Source organism: Rhodnius prolixus, unplaced genomic scaffold (genome assembly GCF_049639745.1).
Source record: "Rhodnius prolixus isolate KJV_2025 unplaced genomic scaffold, Rpr scaffold_12, whole genome shotgun sequence".
Lineage (NCBI taxonomy): Eukaryota > Metazoa > Arthropoda > Insecta > Hemiptera > Reduviidae > Rhodnius > Rhodnius prolixus.
This window is the reverse complement of record NW_027411635.1, coordinates 15,823,960-15,851,792: the sequence shown is the minus strand read 5'-3', so window position 1 is coordinate 15,851,792 and position 27,833 is coordinate 15,823,960. Positions and strand designations below refer to the sequence as shown.

Sequence of the window (27,833 nt, the reverse complement as noted above, 5' to 3'; positions counted from 1 at the left end):
GTAAATCTATGAGTGATTATATAGGAGGAGAATTAGAGTACTTGCACAAACAGGTAGCGAAAGAAAAAAAAAAAAAAAGGTCAGATTTAAGAGCTATTATTTCTATTCATCATACCCGTAGAGGGAAATGGATTAGCCACTTTTTCAGGGATCTTGGCGTTCCTGCAGCCTAAAAACACTAACACTCTCACATTACATCCTCTGTAGGTAGTTAAAGGTGTGCAACTATTCGGATTTAGTGCACTCACTAGCAAACTGTAGTTTATCAAAACGCATACACATTCCAATGAGTTCACTCTTGACTTACATTCTAAGAACCAACCTTACACTTTAGAGAAGCACAATAGATCTTTAAACTCACAGTGGATTGAGCTTATAGCCACTCCCTTTAAAATCTATTAGGTTCTGAGAACACAACACGAAATTGAAGTGGGAGTAGGTCTGCAGTGATGGATAAATCAACATTTTAGGTATTTGTAGTAAGTAATTAATAGTAATTATAAATAATTATGAGGAGTTGGCCATTTGCCTGCAGTTTTTCGCTGTAATTAATTATTGTTTGTAATTTTCCATCAAACTTGTTTATTTCTGAAAATGTTTTGTAAAAAACTGAAATCGGCCTTTATTAATGCTAAGTGTGAAGAGCAACTCCAATTAAATACAACCGGCTAAATCAATTATTTGTCATTAAATGAAGTATCAACAATAAGAGGTTCAAAACGATACATGGTATAGTTTTGTAAATATAACTACACAAATTGAATACAATTTAATTTATACAAATAAATTAACAAAATATATTTATACTGTGACACCGACTTCTCCAAGAATATCGGATAACTTTTGTAAATATCTTTGCGTGGAATTTTCATCTTCAGAATCATATGTCCTACATATTAATTGAAGAGCGTTCATATACTCAAGTTCAGTATATTCTGCACCTTTTTCGAGCACTTCATTAAGAATATCCTGCAAAAATTGTTTTAAAAATTCATTATGATACAAACAATTATACAACGGAAACTTTTAAAAGTGAAAGCACAGTTTTGTATTTTGCAACAAGATACACAGAACGTAACATGTAAAAGTGACATTTATGCCGACATTTCAATGACACAGCTTATATCGAAACAGTTCGAAAGGCAAGTTATTTATTTTTTTTTATTTTTTATCACGTATCTTATTACAAAAACTCACCTCTGGTTTCAGAAAAAAGAGATGGAAGTAGGTGCGTGCATGATCCAAAGCTACTTCCCTTGCCATTGTAATATTTGTTAGAGTCTGCTGTAGGGTGAATACATTACGACACATTTTGTGCACCGCACTTTCATCAATTCTTTCCATATATTGCATTGTACTCATTAGAATCTTAGCGATCAACTGTCCTAAGCCTTCAAAAATGTACTGGGGAAAAAATACAGTGGACAACCACAAAATTAAAATTTGTTAAAAATACGTCCCGTAGTAATCAATAATATTTCATTATTTCACCTTAGTCTTTCTAGTTTGAAGACTTGAAGACAGTACTTCATCAAGTGATACAAGAACTCTGCTCAAATCAAGTACACGAGGATCAGGATCTTGTGACATACCTTTCTGTTTAGAGATCTGGTTACCTCTTGGCATTAGATAGTGGAAACACTGAACTCTAACCTGCGCAGTTAAATGCAACGTTTTAAGGCAGTGCTTGAGCAACTTAATACAAAAAATACTTCTTCTTCAACCTTAAAAAAATAGTGTAAAAAAAGTAAAAATATAAATGATAAGAAACAGTATGTTACTTTACCTCTAGATGTAGTACTAGTAAGCAGGTGTTCGCAAGCTCCTCAAATTCTTGAGACAGATTGCCCAAAGTCACCACATAGTCAGATAGGTTATGTGAAGTGATGTCACTAGCAGAAGTACTGATTGACTTCTTCAATCTAAAAGTGATCTGTGAAACTCTCCACGCAAACCACTCCTGCAACAAGCAAAACTCATAATTTTTATTCTGTAATGATTAACTTATGAACTTATACATATTTTTGCATTATGCAATGTTGGATTTGGATTCAAAATAGACGCTACGGCTGTGGGCTTAGTTTTCTTATAAAAGCCAAGGTTTTAAATGTTTGCACTTTATTATTTTTCCTATTATTAGTTTTAAGATCCTAAAAATGCTCTCGCTACGTTTTGACTGATTTCCTGCCATGCCTATTTGTTGAGACACCAATTTAAAATAGGAGTCACAGACTTATCCTCATGTCCCTTGAGTTAAATCACTTTTTGTTTTAGTATTTTTGTTTATAATACTAATGTAATAGAACTGAATTAAATAAGGGAAATTAAAAATTCGTATGTACCATGCTTTCCTGAAGTTGTGCGAGACATTTCAACTGCATTGGGTCAGAGATGATCTCTTGTTGGCTTACACCACCCTCGCCCAAATTACTCGCAAGAATTTCAGCTTCCTTTATGTTTCTCTGCCTTACATCCTCTGGACTTTCCTCTTCAGTTGTGTCTTCTCTTTTAAGAGGTCTTCCAGATCTATGTTGTGATTTCTGTGCTTGCAGATCCGTCCAATTTGGAAGTGATCTGGAAGAATGATATTTTAATTTGTAAGGCCAAGCCCTAAACCATACGATTGTGAAGCTAGCTTCTGGATTGAGATATTAAGAAGCTTACACATGTAAATCGAAAGTTTCAAAATTGAATATCACAAGAAGGTGAAATTATACACTTTGATTTGATCCCTCTAAATACTATTTTATTTTTAACTTTTCAGGAAAATAAATTTCTAATGTATAGTCATAAAGAAATAATAAATACTGACTTAAGGAACCTATTTATATCTTCATCCTTCAACCAAGCAGCACTGCACAATCTCTTATCTTCAGGTTCAGGTTGTACAATACCTCTATAAGCAGCATAACAGGTTTCCGTGTACCCTCTGATTAAACCTACTAGTATTTCTAATATCTGAATCTTGTGATGTGGTAAGCAGTCTAAAAGTAATTCTAATTCACGAATGCTGTCGCTTACTTGCACGGTACTCTGAAAACAATAAAATAAAATATTTGCAATAAATTTCAGTTACTTTCATTCATTTTCACTCAAAAAAAAACTTACAACTTATTAAAATGTGTACATACCAGTAGCAATGGTCTAAAAAGTCCCATTTCTGTTGCAATCTGTGGAGTTGTTGCAGCTCTCCATGCATCAGAAGATTTAGTAGCCGTTTCAATCTTCAATAATATTCTAGACTGTACTCGTCCAATAAATACATCTTTCACATAATCGTTAACAAAGGTATTAAGTGTACAAGGAACCCTAAAAAATAAATAAATAAATAAAAGTAAAAAATAAAAAAAAATGCTGCAAACACGAATTTACGACAAGCTCAAACCACACACTAATTCCCCCGAATTACACAAAAAACATTATTTTCGGGAAAATTTTCAAATAAAAGCGATAAGCTATATCTGTGCAGTTAGTCTTTCAAGTTTAGAGAAATGCTGTGAAGCCCTTTCGACAAATACAAAAAAAAAGTTATGTCGGCAACAAAAAGTTTTTTTTATTATTCAAAACAAAGCTACATCCAAAACTTTTAAGAAATCTGAATTTTTCTACCTACAGAGGTCGCTAAATCATTCAATTTTAATTGCAGAGAATATAGTTTATCGACGCAGTAATAACTTCTTAGTCGATAGTCGTTGGAATTAGTGGATTTTCTTTATAACCAAGAAATTTGAAGAACTCCATGTTGGCGCAGTTATCTATATTTAATAGCTTTGAGGTCAAACATGTGCTTTTCAAAAAATGGTTCAGAAAGCTAACAAAATAAAGTTCAAATGTGTGCCGCGCGGCTAATTGTTCTCATTTAGAATTTTATTAACAACGGTACAAAACTTAGAAATTTTCAATAGCTTGGAGCTAAAATCAGTATCGTCTTATTTCTCATAAGTAACTAGAGCCAGTTTGAGTAAGTCAATCCACTTAAACCTTAAAACAATTCTTCCCAAAATAAATTTATTTGCTTTGGAAGTATAATTGAATTCAATTCCCAACCCCTAGATTCTAAAATTTGCACGTTATATCAAGCAGTCCCTTTCGTAGTTATTTTATAAATCACAATCGTGCTAGAATATCCTTAGACATCGGGCTCAGCAGTTATTATTTCCGCCTCAAAGTTGAAACTCAATTACGAAAACAAAAAACAAAGTTTAACTACACTTTAAAATAAAGTTTAAATACTCACCCATTCGTCATACCTGTAGATTCTTCAATTTCCTCAATAAAATTTTGCAAAGGTGTATAAATTACAGTTATATTAAATGGATCTGGCATGCACACAAGTAGTTTATCCCTCTCTTTACTACCATCAGAAAGTCTCTAAAATATAAGAGAAGAGAATGAGATAAAAAGTTACAATCTTTTTTTCTTTTAATTGCGAAGCAATGAGGAAACCAGCCCATAGTTACCGAAAGTGTTGAACTATTTTCGAGATCATCTGTCGCTTTGTTATGAGAAGAGTATTCAAATTTGAACAGTGGCAATTTGCGTGTCCTGTAAATTGAAATTCATTTTACCACAGTTTAACCTTCTAAACATGAAGACGAATTAAAAGAAATATAAATTACCTTTGCAGCTTTCTACGTGCAAAATAGAATGATATATCACCAATATGGTCTTGGTAAGCTGGAGATTGTTGAGATTCATTTGCCGTGTTTTGAATGTCTAAATAATCCGTTAAAAGTAACTGCAACTAAAAATAGAATATTGGGTAAAAAGGGACATCCTATTACTTGAGACATTCAATTCATAGTCCGTCTTTTAAATTTTTGGTGCTTTTTCATCTATCACATCGAAGGTAAGTATTATTTACATTTTGAATTTTTGTACGCAATTTTTATTTTTGCAAAGAAAACTACAGGAAAGCATGAAATGACACTTTTCGATGTAACAGTAAACAGTTTGAAAGCATTTTATAAGATAATACAAAAGTTTTGTAAAACGAATTGAAAGAATGTTATAAAATTAACATCTTACTGAAACAAGGGGCTTTGTTTTTAGTTTTTACAACCAGGTGTGTAAAAGCACTAAATAAAGAATAAGGCAGTATTACTTACAACAGCCTGAATTGTAGACCAAATGTCCGATCTTTGAAGCGTTATACAAGAAATTTTATGAACTTTGGCAGCCTTTAGAAATGAATTACAGAGAGATTCATGTCTTGAAGCTACTTTGCGCAATTGCTGGGTGAGTGTATCGAGTAGGTCTACTAAAGGATGAACACCCTCTTTCGAATGCGTCACAACTGCCTTCGTTACTCTTCCCACAACATCAAGTATCTCAGACTGCATTCTCATCTTAATATTCTATTGTTAAAGAATAGATAGAAACGGATTATTTTTATCAAGAGTTGACGCCAAAAAAAATAAAAGAAAAGAAAAGGAAAAAAATATATATATATACAATAGAAAAACTTACATCAAGAGCTTCGGGAAGCATATTTAATAAAGCTAAGCATTCAACAAGTTTACCTAATTCATTTTCAAAACTCATTTCGTCACCCACAGATTCATTATTGCTAAAAATCGAAAAACTAATAAATAGTAATTATTAAGCACACAAATAAATGAATATGATATAATATTAATATTTAATAAGCTACCTGAGTGAACTTTTACTGGAAGAATCCAAAAATTTTCTTCGCCATTTTGATTTGCCTCTCATGGAGCCACTGTCTCGGACGAATGTATTTAGTTCTTTGGTAGGTTCAAAATAAACAACATGCAAGATTTCCAACAATAACTGCTCATAAAGTTTCTGCAAATAAATTTTATTTTTTAACGTATTTGTCAAGGGTCATCCAAAATTTAATTTAAATAATGCTTACAGTTTTCTTTCCATAGAGTTCATTTTTAAGTTCGCGTAGAGCTTCTACACCCTCTAAAGCACCATTTCCAATATTTAAAGCAGCCACAAGTAATTGAGTGCCTTGCAAGTACTCTCTGTTAGCCAAATGAACAGCAAGTTTTGATGGTACATCTTTCAATTGTTCTCTGTAAAATTAAATTATTTTTGAAATGAAATTATCACCTTGATTGATACATTTTTGATAAATAAAATTAAAAAAAGTAAAAAGTAAAGTATTGCCTATTTTTTCAGGGAGGCTAATATGTGGTGTCGTGGATGGAGACGACTAGCAACGACCTATACTATAACTTTATTAGATAAAATTTAAGACCTATATAGGAAATCAAACTCAGAACCTCAATACACAATTGCTTTGTGGGTATCGCCTCTAACCGTTCGCCTTTTCTGATTAACAATAACAATAACAAGAATAATAATAATAATATATTTTTTTCCGAGGGGGAAAATGCCACAGGCACCTTCCAGATTAAGACTGGGTGTGTGGGGTTCTACCCACTAAAAAAAACCCCTCCTCTTCAGGCATAACGTCCACCCAGGAACCGCCATAAGCATTACTTCATGGTGGTGCCTCGAATTAAATACATCTGTGAATTAGCAAATTGTCAAGAATAATAATAATAATAATAATAATAATAATAATAATAATAATAGTAATAAGAATAATAATTGCATAAAAAAAATAGTTACCCCAACAACTTTTAGAAATCACGTTGTGAAATGCGCAAAAGTCATTTTTTAGTATGAAATAAACTTTTCCATACAGCAGTTATCATAATGCTAACATATCAATTTTGTAAAAACTATGTTTAAAAGTGCCGATGTCTGGGTGAAATTTATGACAGGGCTAAAGTGCACCTAGCGTTTTCTTTCATTCTCTCCTTTGTATATTACCACGCATTTTTTCCTAATTTCTAACCGAATTCCGCCTTTCACTAAAAAAATAAAAAAATCCTTCCAATACTAAACTACACGTTTGCTGACTATAAACTATGATATAAAATTTTGCATTGGTGAATACATCATTATTTTAAGGTTAATCCTGATTACATCCTACTCGACTCAGCTAGGATGTTTCAGCGACTTCACCCTCACAGCCCAGACCTGACACGGTCTGATCACCGCACTTCTGTTGCAGATCCACTGTTTCCGATAAATAACATTACAAATACAAGGACGTGAAAACGAGATGTATTAATTTCTTTTTTCTCCTTTGATGATCCTACTAGTATCTGAGGGGCGCCGTATTAATATCTCCCAGGTGGATTGGTAGTATAGAAAATAATAACCTACATATATTTTAAATTAATATAAGCAGCAAAAATTGCTTGAAGAAATAGTGATTTTCGGCATAGTCACGAAATGAGACGAATACCAATTAAGGAAGCTTAATAGGTGAGTAAACAAATTATTTGTGAATTGAAGTGAAAATCACATTGACACCACTTGCTAATATCACCAACATTTATGATTAAAGTACGTTAAATAATTATGTTATAGTTACATTTCTTCCAATAACTTCAATACATGTTTGTGCTCAACACCTTCCAACCAAAGTTTTTTTAATTCATCTCTGCGACAACTCAACAGTGTTTTACATGCTATTAAAATTTCTTTAATGCCATGTAATTTCTCTCTAGTATTTGTAATTACAGTGGAAATTTTTCCAAATAACTGAAAAGATAAAAATTATTTAACAGATGGGTGAGGTAGGAATTAAACCACTTTTTGAACCACAAGGCTTCAAATGTAAATCAGTTTTAATCAAGGCCCACGCAGCATTCTACCCTTTGCAAATACGAAGCAGTTAAAATCATTTATTTCTAATTTTTTTTTTTTTTTTTTTAAGCGAATCAACATCTGGGGTCATTGGTGCCCGGAACATGTATATGGGGCTCGAAGCTTAATAATGGAGTAAACATACTATTTATGAATGTAAGTGACATTTATCTTTATAATACATATATTATATGTATAACAAACATAAATTATAATAAAAAGATGAAATTAAATGTAATACATGCAAAAACGTTGGATGTTAAACTGTCCAGCTCATTTGCTTCGTTAGGTCAGGTGACTCTTTCTCTTTAGAAATCGTATCGGATCGAGATGGTTGGTAGATCCACCTGCCCTCTTGCGTAGAGGTGCCATGTCTGTCTGGCATCTTGTATAAAATGAGCGTGACGGTCAATGACATAGCATGGTTAATTTAATTGGCAGCTCGCGATCAATAATTTTAAATTAATATAAGCAGCAAAAATTGCTTGAAGAAATAGTGATTTTCGGCATAGTCACGAAATGAGACGAATACCAAGTATGTCTGTTAAAAAAGCGTTATCTCAAAAGACATAAATGTTTCATATGCTTTTATTGATAAGTGATTACAATTCATATTCGAGCGGCAAGTTATTGATAACTGGACTAGAACTACTTTGTCATTTACCTGTACCAAAGAAATTCAGCATTACAAAATTTATTAAGAAAGATAAATCCAAAACTAAGAACAAACTCACAAAATGAATAACCTACTTGCATAATTGTCGTTAAATCCTGTTTATATAAAGACACTAACTCATTTAATTGCTGATCACTTTTTGTATATTCACGTTCAAGTTTAGCTTTTTCACGTTCCCTTTGTTCGTTAGATTCACTGGTTGCCAAAGTGCGTATAACACACATCAAAAGACCGCTCTAAGAACAACAAAGTATATTGGTACATAAAATTCATATTTCTGACAATATTATACCAATAAACAAAATATTTTCAAACAGAATTAGATTGAGACACATACTACATAAAGCAGTCAAAGTAATCAACAGAAAATAATTTTACAATAATTACTCACAGTTTCCTTGGAAGTTTTTACACCTCTTGGAGGTTTCGTAGGAGGTGGTGTCATATCTAGATTAGACATTATTAAAAAAAAAAATAGGCGAAAAAATAAAAATTAAAGAATTACATGTAAAATCAGAAGAACTTCCAAGATGTGGAAGTGTTTAGTTATCATAATTTGATCATAATAAGTGCGATTATCCTAACCCCTTTACCAACCAGTTAGAGGCACTTAACCTTCTCTATTCTGTTAACCTTCATTAGAGGTTATGATTATAACCAATGACTAGTACCAAGTTAATTTAAAAAGAGAAGCAATAGAATGATCACATCGATAATATATTTAGTAGTGGTGGCAGAAATAATTTTTTGAACTTGCTTCTGATACTATTTTGTACTAAGATTAAATGCAAGCGTTTGAATATGTTGCGTTCCTAAAATAAAAAGGTTCGATTTTTGTCAGCTATCGATATACTACGTTATGTAGGTTTTATTGGTGAACTGGTAAGTGTTGTAGTAGTAGGTTGACATGACTGCGTACTTTTACTTTTTTTTAAAAAAAGTATAAATTTCCATAATAATGAATATAACATGGTTACTGCTCCATATATACTAAAAAAACCAACTATAATGAGTTGGCTGAGAAATGCTTCTTTAGGTGGAAATTATGTTAAACACAGAGTTATTTCTTCCAACAATAAGGATTTTGATCCTGAAGCATGCTATGAAAGCTTTAGAAAACACTGGCAACAGATTGATGACATCATAAATAATACCACTGTGAGTAAATTAGTATTATCTATGTTTATTTTAAAATCAGTTCTGAATGAGTTTATATTATTTGATGCTCGTATTTGATCACATACACATACATAATTGTACTGCAGTGCAATTTATTCGTTATTTTGGTATATATTATGTAAAATTTTGCTTTATGATTTCTCTTCCGATAAATTTTATAGGTTGGTGCAAAAAAATAAATACGATTGTGACAGTATTTCTTATCGCGACAATTCTTAGTAAGTTATTCTAGCGAATAAGTGCAGAGAGCTAATCCCTCTTCTGGCCTACTCCAACATACTTTCGCGTTTAGTCAAACGCACGTATGTGAAAAAAAAAACTCTAGAATGTGGCACTCTCCAAAATTAGATTACACAAGAAGCTGAATGAGGTGTAAAGCACCAGATTTTCAAGAGCTCAAACTAGTCTCATTTAACCTTCTTCGTGGGTTCCATTTCTTCACTTTCCATGATTCTAGTAGTTTGAAGCACTCCAATCTTGTTAAACCATCTTGGTTCTCGATCTTCTGTTGTTATTATCTGTTCAATCTATAGCTTTGCACAATTCTTAATGTATTTTGCTGTGTTGAAACAATAGCGCAATGCTTCGGCAATTTCTTCCTTTCAACAACATAATATGACAATTTTTTTTTTTTTTTTTCATTTAAGCAAACTGCACACAGAGGAATAAAGGTCTGTTTATGTGTTGCATTATAAGTGTTACGGTAAGCGAGTGGCTAGTGGCGGTGGCCTCCTTTAAACAGTTTTGTTTAGCGTAGGTTGAGGGATTGCTCTCAGGTCATTCTCCACTCGGTAGGTACCAACTAAGAGAGACGATCTAGAACGTCTTACAGCTTCTGAAGGAAAATTATAAATATTTGTGGTACTGAGTTCCATTCCCGTTTTGACCATGGAATTTATTAATTTTGATTATATGAGAAATTTTTAATGAAGTACTCGTGTTAAGTTATCTGCCCCCACCACGTATTATCGGTAGTCGGAAGTAAAGCCTGCATGAACAAAATAAGTAATAATTTTTGGTGTTTTGCATGTTTGATGAAAATATTCATTAGAGCAAGTAAATAAAACTTCGCTGTACCTTCTTATGGGGCCCGAACCCCTCGTTGACTTAAACTCGAGGAGGAACCTGAGCTTTGGGGAGTGACCCACTAGGATTGCGGAAAGCGAATTTGAATTTTACTTCGATCTGAATAAACTGGTCTGAGAGGGGATGCTCTCAGAGCATTGCCGACTTGGTGGATACTTAAAGAAACGACATGGAACTTGTTATTGATAACACCCGCAGATTCTATTGGGAAATAGAAAATATAGCAAATCTTAAAATTTTTAATGATTGGAAATATTTTTGTGAATAACCTTACGTTTAACATTTTTAAAGTGAATTTGAAAGAGGGTGACTTACTTCAGTGGTGTGCCTATCACAAGCAGTTAGGCTTTATGTTTTGTCTATTTTTATTTCCGATTAAAGTTTTATAATATGTTCATGCTTACGTAAGTGAAGACAATAGTAAAAACAATACTTGTGTGTTACAGGGTTCTCCAGGTGGCGTAAAATATGATGACATGAAAGCAGTTGTTTATAATCTTGAGCATATGGTAACACTCTTAATTTTGGAGCATCAGTCCAACCCGGTCACCAGTAGTTGCTTTAAATTAATTATCAGTGATCAAATTCTTGATAAACTTCACTCTTGGAGTCTTAAAACTGGAAGGTAACTTTTTTAAAATACCTTAGAAGTGTGATAGTTACTTCGTAGGTGGAAGTATACTAGACACTTCTTCAAGAATCGTGGCATCTGTTCTAGCCTAACCAAAAAATAATACTTGCTCTACTGCCGCAACACCTACACTTTGCGGATAGCCTTCAGATTGTTGATATTTGCAGCTATATAGGTTTAGAACCAGCGTCAAACTCTAGAGATCAATAGCATTCAATCTTTCTTATGCATGGCACACTTCGTAGATAATGCAACATATTATGAAATACATTAAGTGTAGGTAGGCGTGTACTATTAGAGAAGAATGCCTAACGTTTTATTAGTTCAGTTCAGCAAACAAGTGTACCAAGTCACATTTAAATTACAAACACCGCACTTTCTTTTTATATTCACACATTCATATAATGCCGATCACATAATAGTTAATTGAACACATATAATACTGTATTACAGTTCATCACACAAGATAGATGAAGTTATAACAATAAGTTTGCTAGAACTACTTTTGCTGGGGAGCAAGTCTGGCAAATGTTCGATTTCTTGTTCTCGGACAAAAGCGTTACCAATTTTGATCAATCGCAACTCTTCATTCTTCTTTAGTAGATAAAGATTTATTAAGATGATGTTACTTTGCTATTTAGAATGATTTTAACAAGATTGGCCTTGATAATAATCACTCAAATTTCAGATACGAAAATGCTTTAAAATCAGAGCAGTTACGTTTACATGAAAAAGTTATAGAAGAGCTGGGCGTAGAAAGGTAGTCTGTTCATTGTTTAGATATTATTATTATTATTGTTATTATTTATTTATTTTTTATTATTGTTATTATTATTAAACATGTATTTTGTTTCATTTTTATTTAGATTTTTATTGTTGTGGATTTAGGTGGTTACATGGAGGTGTTGTTGGGGCCCTCAATACATTGCTCTCTTCATGTCTGGAAGTCTGCTTCTCCACAGATCAGGAACGCTGTCTTATTGATCTTATTTCTCAATTGTGTATATCATTTATTCATAACGATCATTACATTCATTCATTTTTTGACTATACAATTGCTCAGCATCCAAAGTGAGTAGCTTTATTAATTACTGAACAATGTATTTTTTTTTTGGTTATTCAAGAAAACTTGTTTTATTTTTTTAACTTTTTAGATTTGTAATATTCTCTTTACTAATTCCCTACGTACATTCTGAAGGAACCATTGGTCAGAAGGCCAGAGAAAATTTGCTTTTATGTATGGAACTTTCAAAAAAGCACGACCTCATTGCCGAGATCATTGCACTGTATTCGGATATTTGCCTGGTAAGTTAAGAAAAAAATGCTATGTTTTTTCTTTTAAATGATTGTTGAAAACGAAATTTGGCCATAACACGTAAATATTAAATCAAGGCTAAGATTACATTTTACTCCACATCGTTTTTGGATTAAATCACTCCTATATGTAAGTTACATTTATTTGGTCTGGTTATCTTAAGCCGTGGTTTACGTGGTAGGCAATTTATTATCCTAAAATAACCATTTGCATACGACTTTAAGTGCCTAACAAGCAATTTAACCCAGTTACAGAAAAAAATAACTTGCGAATAAAGTAATTTTTCGACTCGACTATAATTATCAGATTTTGTTGTTTTTGTGTATCAATTAAAAAATATATTAAAATAATATAACAAATAGGCGCTAATGACCGCAAAGTAGAAAAAAAAAGAAAGAAAAAATATAACAAAAAGTACCTGAAATCTTACATTTAAAAAATAAATAAATAATTAAATACTAGTAGAATTATATATATATATTTTTTCATTAAATTCGTTAGGTGCTTGCCACAGAATTGAATGGTTTATATTCTAATTTACCACGAAGATTAGATATTGATGCTGTTGATTGGTACCGATTGACACCTGATGATGTGAATGAACTACCGCCCCTGGCTGCTTTTATGAATTCACTAGATTTCTGTAATGCAGTCGTACGTAAAGCACATCCTCTTGTTGTAAGAACATTACTTGAGTTTATATATAAAGGTTTCCTTGTCCAAGTTATGGGCCCTGCGCTAATACAGGTTAGTCACCGTTTTTATTATTACTTTTATGTTTTTAATGATTGTCATTCGTATTCTAATCGAGATATCGTAATATTTTGAAACGCCGTTTGTATTAAAGCCCTTAGTATTTCTCTCTGTTTTAAGAGAGGTACAAAAACTTTTAATACTTTTTTTCGCAATACCCTGCAGTATTTGTGGTTTCACCGTCTCGAGAATGACGGTGTGAGATCGTTAGCCAAATGAAGCCTACTGTCTTGAAAAGAAATCTCCTCTGTTTTATAGCACTGCGGTCAATACTAAAAGCGTATACCCTATTGGAATTAGAACAAGTCCATTTAGTTCAGGATCTTAAGGTTGGTAATTTTGTGTCCTTTCCTTTTTGTACCGTTTTTTCCTTATCCTTGGTTGCATCCAGTACTTACTGTATTATGATCCTTCAAGCAGCAGGTAAACATCATTTGATGAAACTTATAACACGAAAGGGTTATTTGTAAGCCGAACTGAAGTAATTATAACAATTATCGGGTGACTCCCATGATTATTATAAGAATTTAGAGGAGAGAGAGACCCGAGAGAGAAACTGTTGAACGTCTTATTTACTGGAGGGAGAAAAAAACTGGGTATCAGACTGAACTTTTTGCAATAATTTCAATTTTTCAAATTTTTAAATATTTTGTTAAGCTTGAGAAGTAGTGTTTGTGTACACATCCCAATTATAAATTAATGAAGGACACATTTAAATACATCGCCTAGCACAGAGCACTCTTTATCAGCCATAACTCTTACCTCCAATTTAAATTTACAAATTGTTGTTAAGGTCAGAATGAAAGTTTTGTAAATTCTACAAAGGACAATATAATTAATATTGTGTAACTCAACTAATACTCGATCAGTTTAATCAAAGTAAACAATCTTAATTAGCATCAGCCCATCCTTTCGCTACGTTGATTTATTCTATCGCTGTCTATATCGGGTAGTTGATATATTTAATGATGGAAAACTTGATTTCATGTCCTTATAAAAAAACCTAACCATTCAGAAAATTTACCCGAAAGTATACATCTTCTTATGAATAGAAAATGACAGTAAAAGAAAATAAATAAATCATACATATCAGAAGCAATTGTTATTTTGATTTAAATTGTTATTATTGATTTAAATTATCTTGTTGCAATTATTGACGGTATTGTCAAACTTCAAGTTTCTTTTTTCATAGGATTGTACCAACTTGGGGTTCAGCAGTGTTTCTTTGGTTGAGGTCAGTCTAAATCATTTCAAACATGCCTGCCTTAAATAGCATGTGTTTATATAAAACCCTTTTTACTTTATTATCATTATTTTTATTATTATTTTACTCATGCGTTTGCAGGAGTCGTTACTATGCTTCAATAAATGAATTTCCATACTTCCTTATTTCCAAGATAGAATAATTAAATAGCATATCTATTACTGCATCATGTGCTTTTAATTTTTTTTGTGAATATTTATTATTCTCCTTGGTGTCTTGCGTAATTAGTTGTTTCTTCTAATGCTGCTTTTTTTCGAATAAATTTCATTCTTGTTTAATTCTCATTTTTAAGAATTCTTTTATTAATAAGATAGAAGATGTTGCAGTGTTAAAGTGGTCCATTAAGCATAAGAAGTTTATGTCTAATTTAGACCTAAATTTCAAAATTGGTCAGGCAAAAAAGTATATGACATGGCCTGCCTCGAGGTCTGCAGCTTTTTGGTGTATTGTTGAAGTTATTTAGAGACGAAAATATAAAACAAAAATAAGTGCAAAAAGATTAATTACTGAAATAGTGCAATTGAAAGTGGTACAGCTGAAATTATATATATATATATTCTTTTGTAAACAGAAGTTTATTATTAAAAATCTTTTGACCAGGCTTAGTTACAGAGAAGTGAAAGGACTGTCGTTAGCTCAAGATCATCAATTTATTCAAATAAGTGCTAAGTTCAAATTTTATCCTCTTGACAAGGCTACGGTAGAGATGGTATATAATAGTCGTAATTCAATGAAAAGCCTTACGAATTATGAAAAGCCTTTTGGTGTAGAATTATTAATTTTTTTTCTAATAGAGGGATGTTTAAGTTTAAAAGTTGATAATTATGAATGTTTTGTACAAGATAAAAGCCGGTTTTTACTCTTGATTCAGAAATTTTTTTCTCTAGAGGTGCAAATTCAGCAGGACAGCACACCATTTCATTTTGTTAGGCGGGTTAATATCACTTTTAAATTCTACTTATCGCAGTCGCAAGGATTGTAAGAGGTATTCCAGTTCCTTGCCCTCCGAGGTTATCTGATTTAACACGTCACGACCACTTTTTTAGGGGCACCTGAATCTTTGGTGTTTAATTTATAGAATAATTTAACTGCAGAGTTCTTTCAGATTTATGAATTATGCAGCGACCATCGGATAAGTCCCTGAGTGAGCTGTCAAATCATCCTTACGGGTTGTATTTCCATTGCAGCGGAGCTCATTTTAAAGAATATTTGAAAGTTTCTGTTATAAAACCTTAAGCATTTGCGGACTTGTAAGATATTTTTGGCTCAAGATGGCCAATACATCTAGAAACTGTGGACCTAGAGTCATGAAGAACTCATATGTTATGATCTGTATCTATATTCTGAATTAATGTTTACTACCTTTTTTTTTTTCTTCTAGTCTGCAGTATATGAACTGACAACTGCCACTTCATATTTTGATGCGTTTATTAGAAGTATTTCGGAACCAGGTCTTATATTTTGCTTTGTTAAATTCATTCTTACAGAAGATTATGATGGACAATGTATAATTGATATACTCATTGAAAGGATTCATTCTAATTCAAAAGTAAATACGATTTTTTTTATTATTTATTTAATTTACCGGAATAAATTCAAACTTGAAAACTGCTCCTTGTTCTAGCTTTGCCTTGTTACATTGGCTTTATTAGAAACTCTGGTAGATTTGAACTGTGAAGATATTATGTTGGAATTGGTTTTTAAATACCTGATTTCTTGTAATCATGTTATGGCGTCGCAAAGATCAAAAATAAATTTTAGAGACCCTTTTTGCAAAAATGCAGAGATATTCTTACTTTTGGCACCAAATATTCAAAGGTATGTCCCTTGATTATCTTTTATTTTAAATATCATTTTTTATGTTTAAACATGTTTCTTCATAATATAATTGGATTGCAAATAACAACTTGCAGTTTTGCGGAAGGGAAAGCCATTCAGAAATTTTTTCCATGATATCTGAATTATTTTCAGCTCATTGACCGGATTCCGGAAGTTGTCCATCACCAGGATACCTTGATAAATAGTGCGATATAATACACAATGTTACTAGCCTAATCAGAAAATCCATTTGCACCGTCGGCTATAAAATATGCAAAATAAAATCAAATATAGTATATTAATTATAATGATTAAGAGATTATTATAATGAGCAAACGCTTGAAGCATGGTCTTCTCTATGGGGTGGTCCCTATCACACTGAAAATTCTTAATTAGTACTGCTGTATTGAAATACCGAAGCAGCACTGTTTATACATCTCAAAATAATATTTTTCTTTTTACATTCTTAGGAACAGAAGGCGAGAAGGCAGTCTCTATGGTGACTATCACGCTTATTTATCTGATGCTAGGACAAAAATCGACAGGTGCGCTGCGGCCACCTCCACATGGATTTACAAATATGATGGGGAAAACCCACCATATTCAGGTGATAATTTCTCTAAATGACGCATGAGCTTATATATTTTAAATTATGATCTTAAGAAAAATACTAGTAATAATAATTTATATGCGGATGAATATTTTTTAGTGATTACACTTAGAAGACCTCAGATTGCTCTGAGCGACGATATTTAAAATTTAATTTTTCTGAAGAAACTCGTATCTTGAAAATACTTTTCATCAATTGCAAATCGTTTTTGTTATTAAAATGTTTGTATTCTAAAAAATTTAAGGTTAGGATTGAGGAGGTATACAAAATAAAACATCTAGCAGAAGTTCTCTATTTTTTGTTTTATCGCGCATAATAATTGTTTTTGACATCAAGTATTTGTGCAAAAGTAAATAAAAATGTTTCCATATAAGTTTTTGAAAGGTTCTGTCATTTTTAGAGATTTTTTTTTCATTTTTTAGTAACAAGTTTTGCTAGGCTGTTTTGATGGGTGAAAAATAAATTCAAATTTCACGTTATATACTTTTACATAGAAACCGCTTATTTACTGAGTTCTTCTTTGACCCAGAGGATTGTTATTAACGTTTTATTAATCATGAATTCTTAGGTTTAACCAAATTTACTTTCAATTACAGAAGCAGATAGATCTCATCAAAGCCTTCAGTCTGTGGACGAAACAAGTTCAGGATACGAAAGTATTGCTAGAACAGGAGAAGATTTAATTTATTCGGATTCCGACAGTCCCAGATCTTCTGATTGTCCATTAGCTAGCATTAAGCAGATAAATAGCGCACACTCAGCCATCATAGTTGGTAAGTATTTGTTTTGATAGGTTCAGGACAGTAAATATACCTAATCATGCATATAACACACTAGTTAGAGAATTTGATTTAATTTTTTTCTAAAACTTAAATTTAATTAGGATTAAGTTCAACCTATTGAAAATTAATTTTGGTGGCTCATTGCCTACCTAGGCATCTTGCTTTCACATTTTCATAGTTTTTCCCTCTCCATTTTAAAAGGCTTGTCAAATCCTAAGTAATTTTGTTTGATTATTTTTCATTTCCTTCTTCCTTCACCTCCCAGTCGACAGTTGCGAGATGGTATAAACCAGGGGTGAGCAACCTTTTTAATCAATGGGCCAATTTAAATTTTTTTTGGCGGGCCGCACATAGATTAACTCTTATTAATAATTTACGAAACTTTATTTATAATAAATATTAAAATACAAAAATATAAAATTAAAAAACAAAGTAAAGATTTCATATACAAATTTTAATGCAAGATAAAAACAAACAAGAAAAGTACAGAAAAACGAATATACTTGAAATTTTTAATGAGAAATTTGGCCTGTTTTTTCGATACAAGCTGATCAATATTTGATCAAATTAAATTTTAGAAATGCTTGGCGGGCCGCGTGTTGCTCATCCTTGGTATAAACCTAATATAGAACAAATGCTTTAATCCGTTATATACAGCTTGTTTACTTTATTCTAAATGTCTTGAGCAGTTTTGTAAATGAGGTTTATGTGAATTTTTAAAGTGAAAATTATCATACGGATATAATGAACATTTGTCTGATATCGTATAACTCCTAGACCCTTTCGCTAGTTCGTACCTCAGCTGAGAAAAGGGAATTGTCAGTTGTTGATCTGACTTGAGAAAAAACTCGAATCTTGCTGTTTCATAAAAGATGTAGGATTGAACGATCTCTGAGATCTCAAACCAGTATTGTTTTCTCGATTTTCGTACGGCACATTAGCTTACTACAAGTCATTGACCTGGTGCAGGATGTGAAACGAACTTTCAGCAGATTAAGATCTCTTAAGCCCAAATATCCTTCCTCTACCTGATTCGGGCTTCCTGCTGATTCTATCTCAGTAGTGGCCCAATCCATAGTACCAAAAAAAGGGATGAATGTTACAAAAACGCAATGTCGTATCTACATCCTTCTTTGAATAACATACTGTTAAGTTTTAAACTTATTGGTACGAGGTGAAAATTACTGTGATATATATTTATTCTTCCTGTAAAAGTACTAACCAGAAAAATGTCCAAATCATCTTTATTTGTCTAATGTTACCAGTCTCTCTAGGGTATAAAGTAAGCAGCTCAAGAGTGATGAAAGCAAGTAATTTATAAAAATCGTATCCGAAAATCATAAACAGATATTTATGTTCTTTATGGCTGTGTTATTTATTATTTTAGTTATTTATGTGATGTTATTTTATGTTAATTTTCAATGTCTTTAAGGGCCATTTCTTCAAGCAGTGTTAGATAAATTGGAAAACATGTTATCACAACATTTTTTTATAAATCTTCACCTAACTGGATTAATATCTCGTTTGGCCATTTACTCACAACCATTACTGCGGTCATTTTTACTCGATGAGTCACTTATATTTCAACCAAGTATTCGTTCACTATTTCAGGTAACTAATTGTTCTTGATATTTAATAAAATTATTATTATCTTGTTTTTATGGAAATTTTTGGTTGCAGGTTTTGCGCTCATTGAAACATAAAATTGAAAGTAAACTTAAAGAGATTTCTTCTAATCAGCTAATTAACTTAATTAATGAAAGTGAATCGCTGCTTTTAGAAAGAGAAAACAAAGTTGTCAACGTACGTAAATATGCTCTCCTTCATTCTATTCGCAGCACGCTGACGTCTAATGAAGACTCTGTAACTAATGGACGTCTTCCAGAAAAAGGTAATAAATTCCAAGGGGCTTCAAAACATATTTTCTGCCAACCAAATTCCGAAAATTTGAGACCTTATTATTATCATTATTATTTTAGATACATATGGGAAAGTAAAAATATTTTAACCTACCCCTTATTACCAGCAGATTAAATCTTAAAATGTTCATATTTGGTATTCTTATTAGATAATTACTTCTATTCTAAGCTTAGGATTTGCTCGAAATACTCATCCAAAAGTGTGATTTTATATATTTTGTTTCCATTTTTTAAAATATCTCGAAAACTATTTCCTTTAAACTTTATTTACCACGCATTCTTATGAATTAAGTCCATTTTTTTTTTTTTTTTTTTTTAACAAATTCCTAATTTATTAGGGGAGTTTGGTTAATTGCTTTGGAAGCGTCTCTCTAAATGTATAGTAAATACAATATACAGATCAAACTCTACATAATGTTAAGGGGCATTATGCATCTCAGTAGATCCCCAGTCCAATAGCACTTGACACTATTTAAAATGATTCACAACACTATTCACACTAAAACTGTATATCACGCACTAAGTATAACTTAAACACAATTTATAAAATAGAACTTCACTTTAACACGCACTAATATTCACTTAAAAAATCACGTTAATAAAGAGACATCTCTAAACGAGTTTAAAATTGCCGCCTGTAACTGGCCAGCCAGAACAGCTGGAAAACGAAGGTTATCTAAACAGATTGACCGACTTTTTTCCCATTTTTTTTTGTAATCATAATCTATAAAAGTAAAAAGTAATCAGTAAATGTGCTGTTAGCGAATTAGGGATTTAATTTTTATTGATAAATAAAATAAAAAAACAGCTGGTCACTCAGTGTAGATAACCTTAATTTACCAGCTGATCAGCCTGGCCAGTTACCGGTGGACATCTTTAAGTCGTTACACGTGTCTCTTTATTAACGTGTTTTTTTAAGCGAATAATTAGTGCGTGTTAAAGTGAAGTTCTATTTTATAAATTGTGTTTAAGTTATACTTAGTGCGTGATATATGTTACAGTTTTAGTGCGAATAGTGTTGTGAAGTATTTTAAACAGTGTCAAGTGCTATTGGACTGGTGATCTACTGAGATGCTGATGGACTTGGATATTGTTGAAGCAAGGTAAAACTTTATTATCAATTACTTATTTTAAATTTCATTAAATTTTTATTGTTCTTGCATGAAAATAGCATGTTATCTTTTAATTATTATTACTTACAAATTAATCGTAATGACTACGTTCAGGTTAATTTTTGATTCTTTGATCTTTTCTTTTCTATTAAAATTGTCCGGTAGGCGTAACGTTGAAAAACACCCAAATTTGACAATTTTTTTCTCTTTTTCTATAAAAGATAAAATTCCCAAATTTTCTTTAAAATATAGGGCAAACCCTCCTTTATAACTGTAATTTTTTTGCAACAACCTAGATCTGATAGATTTTGAGAAAAAAGATGCTGAAAATGAGCAAAAACGGCATTTTCAAAAATTGTTCTTGTTACCTTTTTTGTAAACTGCGTAGCGCCTAAACGCGCGAACCAATTTTCATGAATGAGGTGTCATTCGATTCGGAATTTTATGTAGATGTGCCTTTTGTGGGTCTCGACGCTGTACATAGAATGGGAGAAGAGTTAGCCCCCTTTATGTAAGGCCCCCTCCAAGATTATTATTATTAATTACTCTGTAAACTCCTTAACAAAAACATACAGTTTAAAATGTTAAGTATAAGGGTTGATTAAACGCCAAAAGGTACACAAATCAGCGAGTACCCAACATTTCATTAATATTTAAGTAATTCTACTGCATTAATTTTCATTAATAAGTTATTTTTTAGAATTTATTAGATGCCACAGACCCTTATGCTGGCCACTTCATTCATAATATTTTTTTGTTATAATTATGATAAATCACATATACGTACATGCATGTTAAAGTAGAAAAAGACAAAGTTAGAGTAGGCTACTGTCTTGAATTCGTCTTACCGAAATATTCGTGAGCACAAATAACACACAGTTATAACAAGTAGATTATTCAACAACAATTATTGTAAACGTTTGTTTACCTATTATTATAAACGTTTGACTACTTCATAAAATAACAATTACTTTAATCGAAGAATGAACTTAAACCGACGATTTTTATTTAAAAATAAAAATAAATAAATAAAATAAACAAAATTATTGATGTATGTTGGTGTAAGCATTTTCTAAAAAAGGTTTTGAATTTTTTAGCCTCATATTTTTTTTTTATATTTTTTATAACGTTTTTCTTTTAAACCTGTAATTAGTAGTTTGATTATTATAAATAACTAGATATTACAGTCAATCTACAGTGCTACTTGAACATATATTTTGTAGACGAAAATGGCCAGCATAAGGGTCTGTGACATCTAATAAATTCTAAAAAATAACTTATTAATGAAAATTAATGCAGTAGAATTACTTAAATATTAATGAAATGTTGGGTACTCGCTGATTTGTGTACCTTTTGGCGTTTAATCAACCCTTATACTTAACATTTTAAACTGTAAGTTTTTGTTAAGGAGATTTTTGTACCTTTTGGATAGATTTTCCTTTTTGTCTATTTGGAATGTTACATATCTGCTTTACAGATTTTTTTAAAATTTGGAATAAGCAATTCTATCATTATAACCTGATAAGGTGGTAAGTCGGAACCATAACTACCACTGGAGAGATCTTTTTAAAGATTGATTATAGTTGCGGTGCCCCAAACCATCCTCAATAACAATTTTTTTGAAAAAGCGTTTTGAATAATATAGGAAGGTATTTGTACGTAAATAGCAAAATTAAACTGCGATTTCAGTACTTCCTTTTAAGAGGAGTAAGAAAAATAAATTGCGATTGCAGTACTTCTCCCTAAAAGGCAAAGATTTTTTAATCGACAATTCATTGATTTAAATCGGTTCACTCATTGATAATTTAAACGATTGCAGTACTTCCTCTTAGTAGATGCAAGAGCATGATAGCACTTCACAGCAACGTAGAGGAGCTTTAACCACTTATTCGAGCTGAATTTTATCAAAATCGGGCTAACCGTTATAGAAATATTGGTAATAATAGTTTTAGAAAGGGCCTTATTTGGGTGGGGCGAACTCCCCTCCTTATGAGACACTGCGTCGAGACTTTTAAAGTGTAAATCTGTACAAAATTTCAATTCGAATCACACTTCATTCATGAAAATCGGTTCACGTGTCGATAATTTGAAACGATTGCTATACTTCCCCTTAACAAGTGTAAGAGCTGATCGCCGCTTTAATGTTACGTAGGGCAGCCCTAACCCTATCATCTTACCAAATTTTATCAAAATCGGGCCAAGATTTACAGAGTAATTAGTAATAATAATTTTGGAGGGGGCCTTACATTAAGGGGGCTAACTCCTCTCCTATTCGATGTACAGGGTCGAGACCCCCAAAAGGCACATCTACATAAAATTCCGAATCGAATGACACCTCATTCATGAAAATCGGTTCACGCGTTTAGGCGCTACGTTGTTTACAAAAACGGTAACAAGAACAAGAACAAGAACATTTTTTGAAAAAGCCGTTTTTGCTCATTTTCGGCAACTTTTTTCTCGAAAACTATTAGATCTGGGTTGTTGCAAAAAAATTACATCTATAAAGGAGGATTTGCCCTTTATTTTAAAGAAAATTTGGGAATTTTATCTTTTGTAGAAAAAGAGAAAAAAATTGTCAAAGTTGGGTGTTTTTCGACGTTACGCTTTTTCGTGCACTTTTTGTCGATCAACCCTTATACAACTGTCCTACCGGACAGTTTTAATCTTGGCCCGATTTTGATAAAATTTGGTAGGATGATAGGGTTAGGGCTTCCCTACGTAACATTAAAGCGACGATCTGCTCTTACACCTGTTAAGGGGAAGTATAGCAATAGTAATTAAGTCTCGACGCTATGCCTCGTAAGGAGGGGAGTTTGCCCCACCCAAGTAAGGCCCTTTCTAAAACTATTATTACCAATATTTCTATAACGCTTAGTCCGATTTTGATAAAATTTAGCACGAAGAAGTGATTAAAGCGTCTCTACGTGTCTGTGAAGTGCCATCATGCTCTTACACCTACTAAGAGGAAGTACTACAATCTTTAAAATTATCAATGAGTGAACCGATTTACATCAATGAATTGTCGTTCGATTCAAAATTTTTGCCTCTTTGCCTTTGAAGGAGAAGTTTTGTAATCGCAGTTTATTTTTCTTACTCCTCTTAAAAAGAAGTTCTGAAATCGCAGTTTAATTTTTCTATTTACATACAAATACCTTCCTATTTTATTCAAAACGCTTTCTCAAAAAAATTGTTATTGAGGATGGTTTTGGGACCGCAACTATAATCATTCTTTACAAAAATCTCTCCGGTGGTAGTTACGGTTCCGACTTAACACCTTATCAGGTTATAATGATAGAATTGCTTATTCCAAATTTTAAAAAAATCTGTAAAGCAGATATGTAACTTTGCAAAATAGACAAAAAGGAAAATCTATCCAAAAGGTACAAAAATCTCCTTAACAAAAACTTACAGTTTAAAATGTTAAGTATAAGGGTTGATTAAACGCCAAAAGGTACACAAATCAGCTGATTACTAGCCAGTACCCAACATTTCATTCATGCTTAGTTGATATAATTTAAGTAATTTTGCTGCATTAACTTTTCCTTCACATTTTCTAGAATTTATTAGATGTCACAGACCCTTATGCTGGCCAGTTCGTTCATAATATTTTGTTGTTATAATTATGATAAAATGTATGCCATATCTTCGTTATTGAATAGTTACTTTATTTTAAAACTATTCCAAATTATTCTTCTGATTTATCCTTATTATGCCCTTTATTCTGAAGTTGTCACATACGCGTATACATGCATGTTAAAATAGAAAAAGACAAAGTTAGAGTCGGCTACTGTTTAAATTTGAATCACGGATTTATAACAATATTTCAGTCTTGAATTCGTCTTACCGAAATATTCGTGAGCACAAATAACTCACAGTTAACAACAAGTAGATTATTAAACAATAATTATTCATTTCTCAATTATAATTTAATTTAGTCCCTCTAATTTTACTTATAGTAAAATACTGGAACAATTAGCTGTCCTAAAAATATGCATATTTTATTTATTTTATATTACATATATACAACATTGTGGGAAGAACATCTAGATTGAGAATGTAATTGAAGAAAACTATATTATTTGCGATAAAGCCAGATAATTATTGCCTATTGTTATAAACGTTTAACTACTACATTAATCGAAGAATGAACTTAAACCGACAATTTTATTTTAAAATAAAATAAACAAAATCATTGACATACATATGTTGGTGTAAGCATTTTTTTAAAAAGTGTTTGAATTTTTTAGCCTCATAATTGTTTTTATTTTTTATAACGTTTTCTTTTTAACATGTAATTAATAGTTTGATTATTATAGATTAATAGAGATTAAAGTCAATCTGCAGTGCTACTTGAAATATTTGTAGATGACAATGGCCAGCATAAGGGTCTGTGACATCTAATAAATTCTAAAAAATGTGAAGGAAAAGTTAATGCAGCAAAATTACTTAAATTATATCAACTAAGCATGAATGAAATGTTGGGTATGCTAGTAATCAGCTGATTTGTGTACCTTTTGGCGTTTAATCAACCCTTATACTTAACATTTTAAACTGTAAGATTTTGTTAAGGAGTCGTCTATAAGTAGTAAAATATAGTGCTTAAACACGGCTGCAATTTTAAGTTTAAAGTAATACAGTGCGAAATTTTCTTGACGAAATTGCCCCTTAATACTTTTCAGAGTACAGTATTTGGATAAAAAATTGTACATAATTTTGACCAGGATAAAATGTAGGTCAAAAAAGAAAATGCATTTTGATCAGTCAAGTTACAACCAAATTTTTTCAGATTTCAAGAGGAGTCCGCTTACCAATGCTTTCAATTCAGTTTTTAGGCGACAGAATGGAAATCAAACATCTAGTGAACATAAACTGGAAGAATTACAGTCTGGTTACAGGTTTGTCATTATTATTATTTTGCTTTGTTAATGCTATTGTGTAACTTTGCTTTTTCAATATCTGTTTTTTTAAATGCGTGCATGATAGGGTGAGTGGCCATCACAAATCATTTAAAAGCCTTCAACATAGGAAATAAATCTTCCTTTTCAGATGTTCGGAATACTGAAACTAAATTCTTGAATTTTCCTCTTCAATATTCTTTATAGGTTTCCCGCATAGCATAAGGTCTCGAGATGGTATTTAGCTCAAGATGGAGTTTACCACATCTGCTTAAGGCTATATTCTCAGTAACCTGAGAAGAGGCCTGCCCGAGAATGCAATTGCAGTAATTCGCTTTCTTTGCTATTCTATTAGCCAACACGTTCTATTTCACATTACAATGATCTGAAACTCACTAATGGATATTCCAAGATAGACGCAGTATGGTTTAGGGTAGTTTTGACCTCTATTTCATACTATTAGATAACTGCCCTCTTCTTGATAATTGGCCCAAATCTTTATACGTATTTACTCGGAAATTGAGACTAGGGGAACCAGAAATTCAGAGCTGAAAATTGAATTCCATCATAAACCATGACCACTGTGATATTAGTTGTTGTGGGACACCAGATCTAGTGCTGCAAAACCTACACCTCATTACCCGCAGATTAAATAACCTATTTTTAACGCTTTAGATCTTCCCAGACTTACAGTTTGTGTACGAGTGTGTAATTAGAGTTTCAAATAATTTGCCACAATATTATCATTGATATTTGAAATTCTCTGGACATAGGTACGTGCCTAATAGTGATGACTTGCACAATCTAATAATGAGTGCGTTATTATTGACCGAATGGCTGAAGGAACTGGCAGCCATTAGTCAAGAACATTCAGTAAGTATTCTAGGTTTTTATAAATTTCTATGTATTTTTTTATAAATTTTATGTTTGCTTTCATAAAATCAAATTATACTAATATTTGTTTAGGTTTCTAGTGATTGGGCTCCTACTAATTTTTTAGCGAGCAATTGGAAATTTCGTACGTAAAATCGTGTGCTCAAAAAAAGAAACGAACCGGTGATGAAATTGGTTCGGAAAATTCAAGATGATGTGATATGTGTGACGAGGAATTAATGTGTCCAAACTGCAGAAATATTTGATTGCGTGACATCCCCTTTTCTTTAAATTATAAATTAATGTTCAGTTTTAATAAGTTAACCCTTTTAATTCAGTTCACTTCTAACATTGCTTAAAGCTTTGAATCTGTAGTTACCTAAAACGTAAGTGTTATTTATTATATAATGAATTGATCAATATTAGTGTGGTACATTTAATTTCATTTAGGAATTTGATCTAGGAATGTTTTTAAGATTTTTTTAACAGTTTTTTTTTTAAGAAAAATAGATCTTTAAACTTCTGGATTGCTTGTGTTTTGAGAGATAGTTTTGATATGTAATTAGTTCTTGTACAGTGAGATGTTTTATATAGCTATTATAATTTAAATTATAAATTGTAAATAAAATTGACATGTACTAATGAATGTATATAAGATAGAAGTATAAAAACAAGATATATAATATTTTTGTAATATATGATGATGGACTGTTAAAAATCAATTGTGAACATATATTTAGAGTAGTAAAGTCACTTGAGTTCTTTACACCCCTGATTAGTACTTTAAATTAATTAAGGGTCGTTTCATAGCCTAATGAAAGTAAAGAACTTTCGAATCTTATAATCTACATATACCTGGACTTAACCTTAGTTTAAATGACAAGCTGACAGAAAAGTCATTTAGTAAAGACTTCGTTACAATTACTTAATATTTTTGAGTAATAGCATTTTTTAAAGTTGACTTTGAATTTAATGTAATTTTTATGGCTCGGAGACACAGAAATGAATGAGATTAAATTTCAGGACAGTCGGTTTCCTTGATTATCTTGCAAGTAATTAAGCATCTGAAATGGAGAGGTTACTAACATGGATGAGATACAAGTAAGCGTTGACAATTACACTGATTCCTAGTTTAAAAGCAATAAATATTGAAAAATTAGTTTTTATCTTCCCAAATTTCGTTTAACAGAGTTATTTTAAAGAAATCACATTACTTCGAAATTGT

General features: G+C 31.7%; 2 protein-coding genes across 4 annotated transcripts; one reads left to right on the top strand and one right to left on the bottom strand.

Moving 5' to 3' along the window:
* Window positions 1-744: 744 nt before the first annotated feature.
* Window positions 745-9,015, bottom strand: Sec8 (exocyst complex component secretory 8). The gene is made up of 17 exons (XM_074143328.1): window positions 8,763-9,015; window positions 8,446-8,607; window positions 7,421-7,590; window positions 5,879-6,044; window positions 5,654-5,808; window positions 5,470-5,569; window positions 5,109-5,357; window positions 4,620-4,744; window positions 4,461-4,545; window positions 4,238-4,371; window positions 3,132-3,309; window positions 2,813-3,033; window positions 2,343-2,574; window positions 1,787-1,960; window positions 1,492-1,653; window positions 1,198-1,404; window positions 745-969 (listed from the first exon to the last, which is right to left on the bottom strand). Exons 1-17 carry the CDS (start codon window positions 8,829-8,831, stop codon window positions 802-804), a joined length of 2,757 nt encoding a protein of 918 aa, XP_073999429.1. The 5' UTR covers window positions 8,832-9,015; the 3' UTR covers window positions 745-801.
* A 205-nt stretch (window positions 9,016-9,220) lies between these two features.
* LOC141461893 (FHIP family protein AGAP011705) lies at window positions 9,221-27,374 on the top strand. 3 transcript variants are annotated; one of them, XM_074143329.1, is made up of 16 exons: window positions 9,221-9,529; window positions 11,083-11,261; window positions 11,956-12,027; window positions 12,156-12,338; window positions 12,422-12,572; window positions 13,084-13,329; window positions 14,528-14,569; window positions 15,981-16,148; window positions 16,224-16,417; window positions 16,888-17,024; window positions 17,624-17,800; window positions 19,242-19,420; window positions 19,490-19,700; window positions 25,627-25,735; window positions 26,509-26,608; window positions 26,702-27,374. In XM_074143329.1, the coding sequence occupies exons 1-16, from the start codon at window positions 9,341-9,343 to the stop codon at window positions 26,759-26,761; spliced, it is 2,397 nt and encodes a 798-aa protein (XP_073999430.1). In that variant the 5' UTR covers window positions 9,221-9,340; the 3' UTR covers window positions 26,762-27,374. The 3 variants fall into 3 exon arrangements, with proteins under 3 accessions (XP_073999430.1, XP_073999432.1, XP_073999431.1); XM_074143330.1 differs by lacking the exon at window positions 14,528-14,569 and having other exon boundaries at window positions 9,222-9,529; XM_074143331.1 differs by lacking the exons at window positions 13,084-13,329; window positions 14,528-14,569.
* Window positions 27,375-27,833: the final 459 nt, after the last annotated feature.

Coding starts and splice junctions, on each gene's coding strand:
- Sec8 (XM_074143328.1), bottom strand. CDS start 8,831: ATGTCTAATCTAGATATGACACCACCTCCTACGAAACCTCCAAGAGGT. Junction 7,591..8,445: donor ATTTAACGACAATTATGCAA/GTAGGTTATTCA, acceptor TTATCTTTTCAG/TTATTTGGAAAAATTTCCAC. Junction 4,546..4,619: donor GCACGTAGAAAGCTGCAAAG/GTAATTTATATT, acceptor TTCAATTTACAG/GACACGCAAATTGCCACTGT.
- LOC141461893 (XM_074143329.1), top strand. CDS start 9,341: ATGGTTACTGCTCCATATATACTAAAAAAACCAACTATAATGAGTTGG. Junction 17,801..19,241: donor ACACTCAGCCATCATAGTTG/GTAAGTATTTGT, acceptor AATGTCTTTAAG/GGCCATTTCTTCAAGCAGTG. Junction 25,736..26,508: donor GAATTACAGTCTGGTTACAG/GTTTGTCATTAT, acceptor CTCTGGACATAG/GTACGTGCCTAATAGTGATG.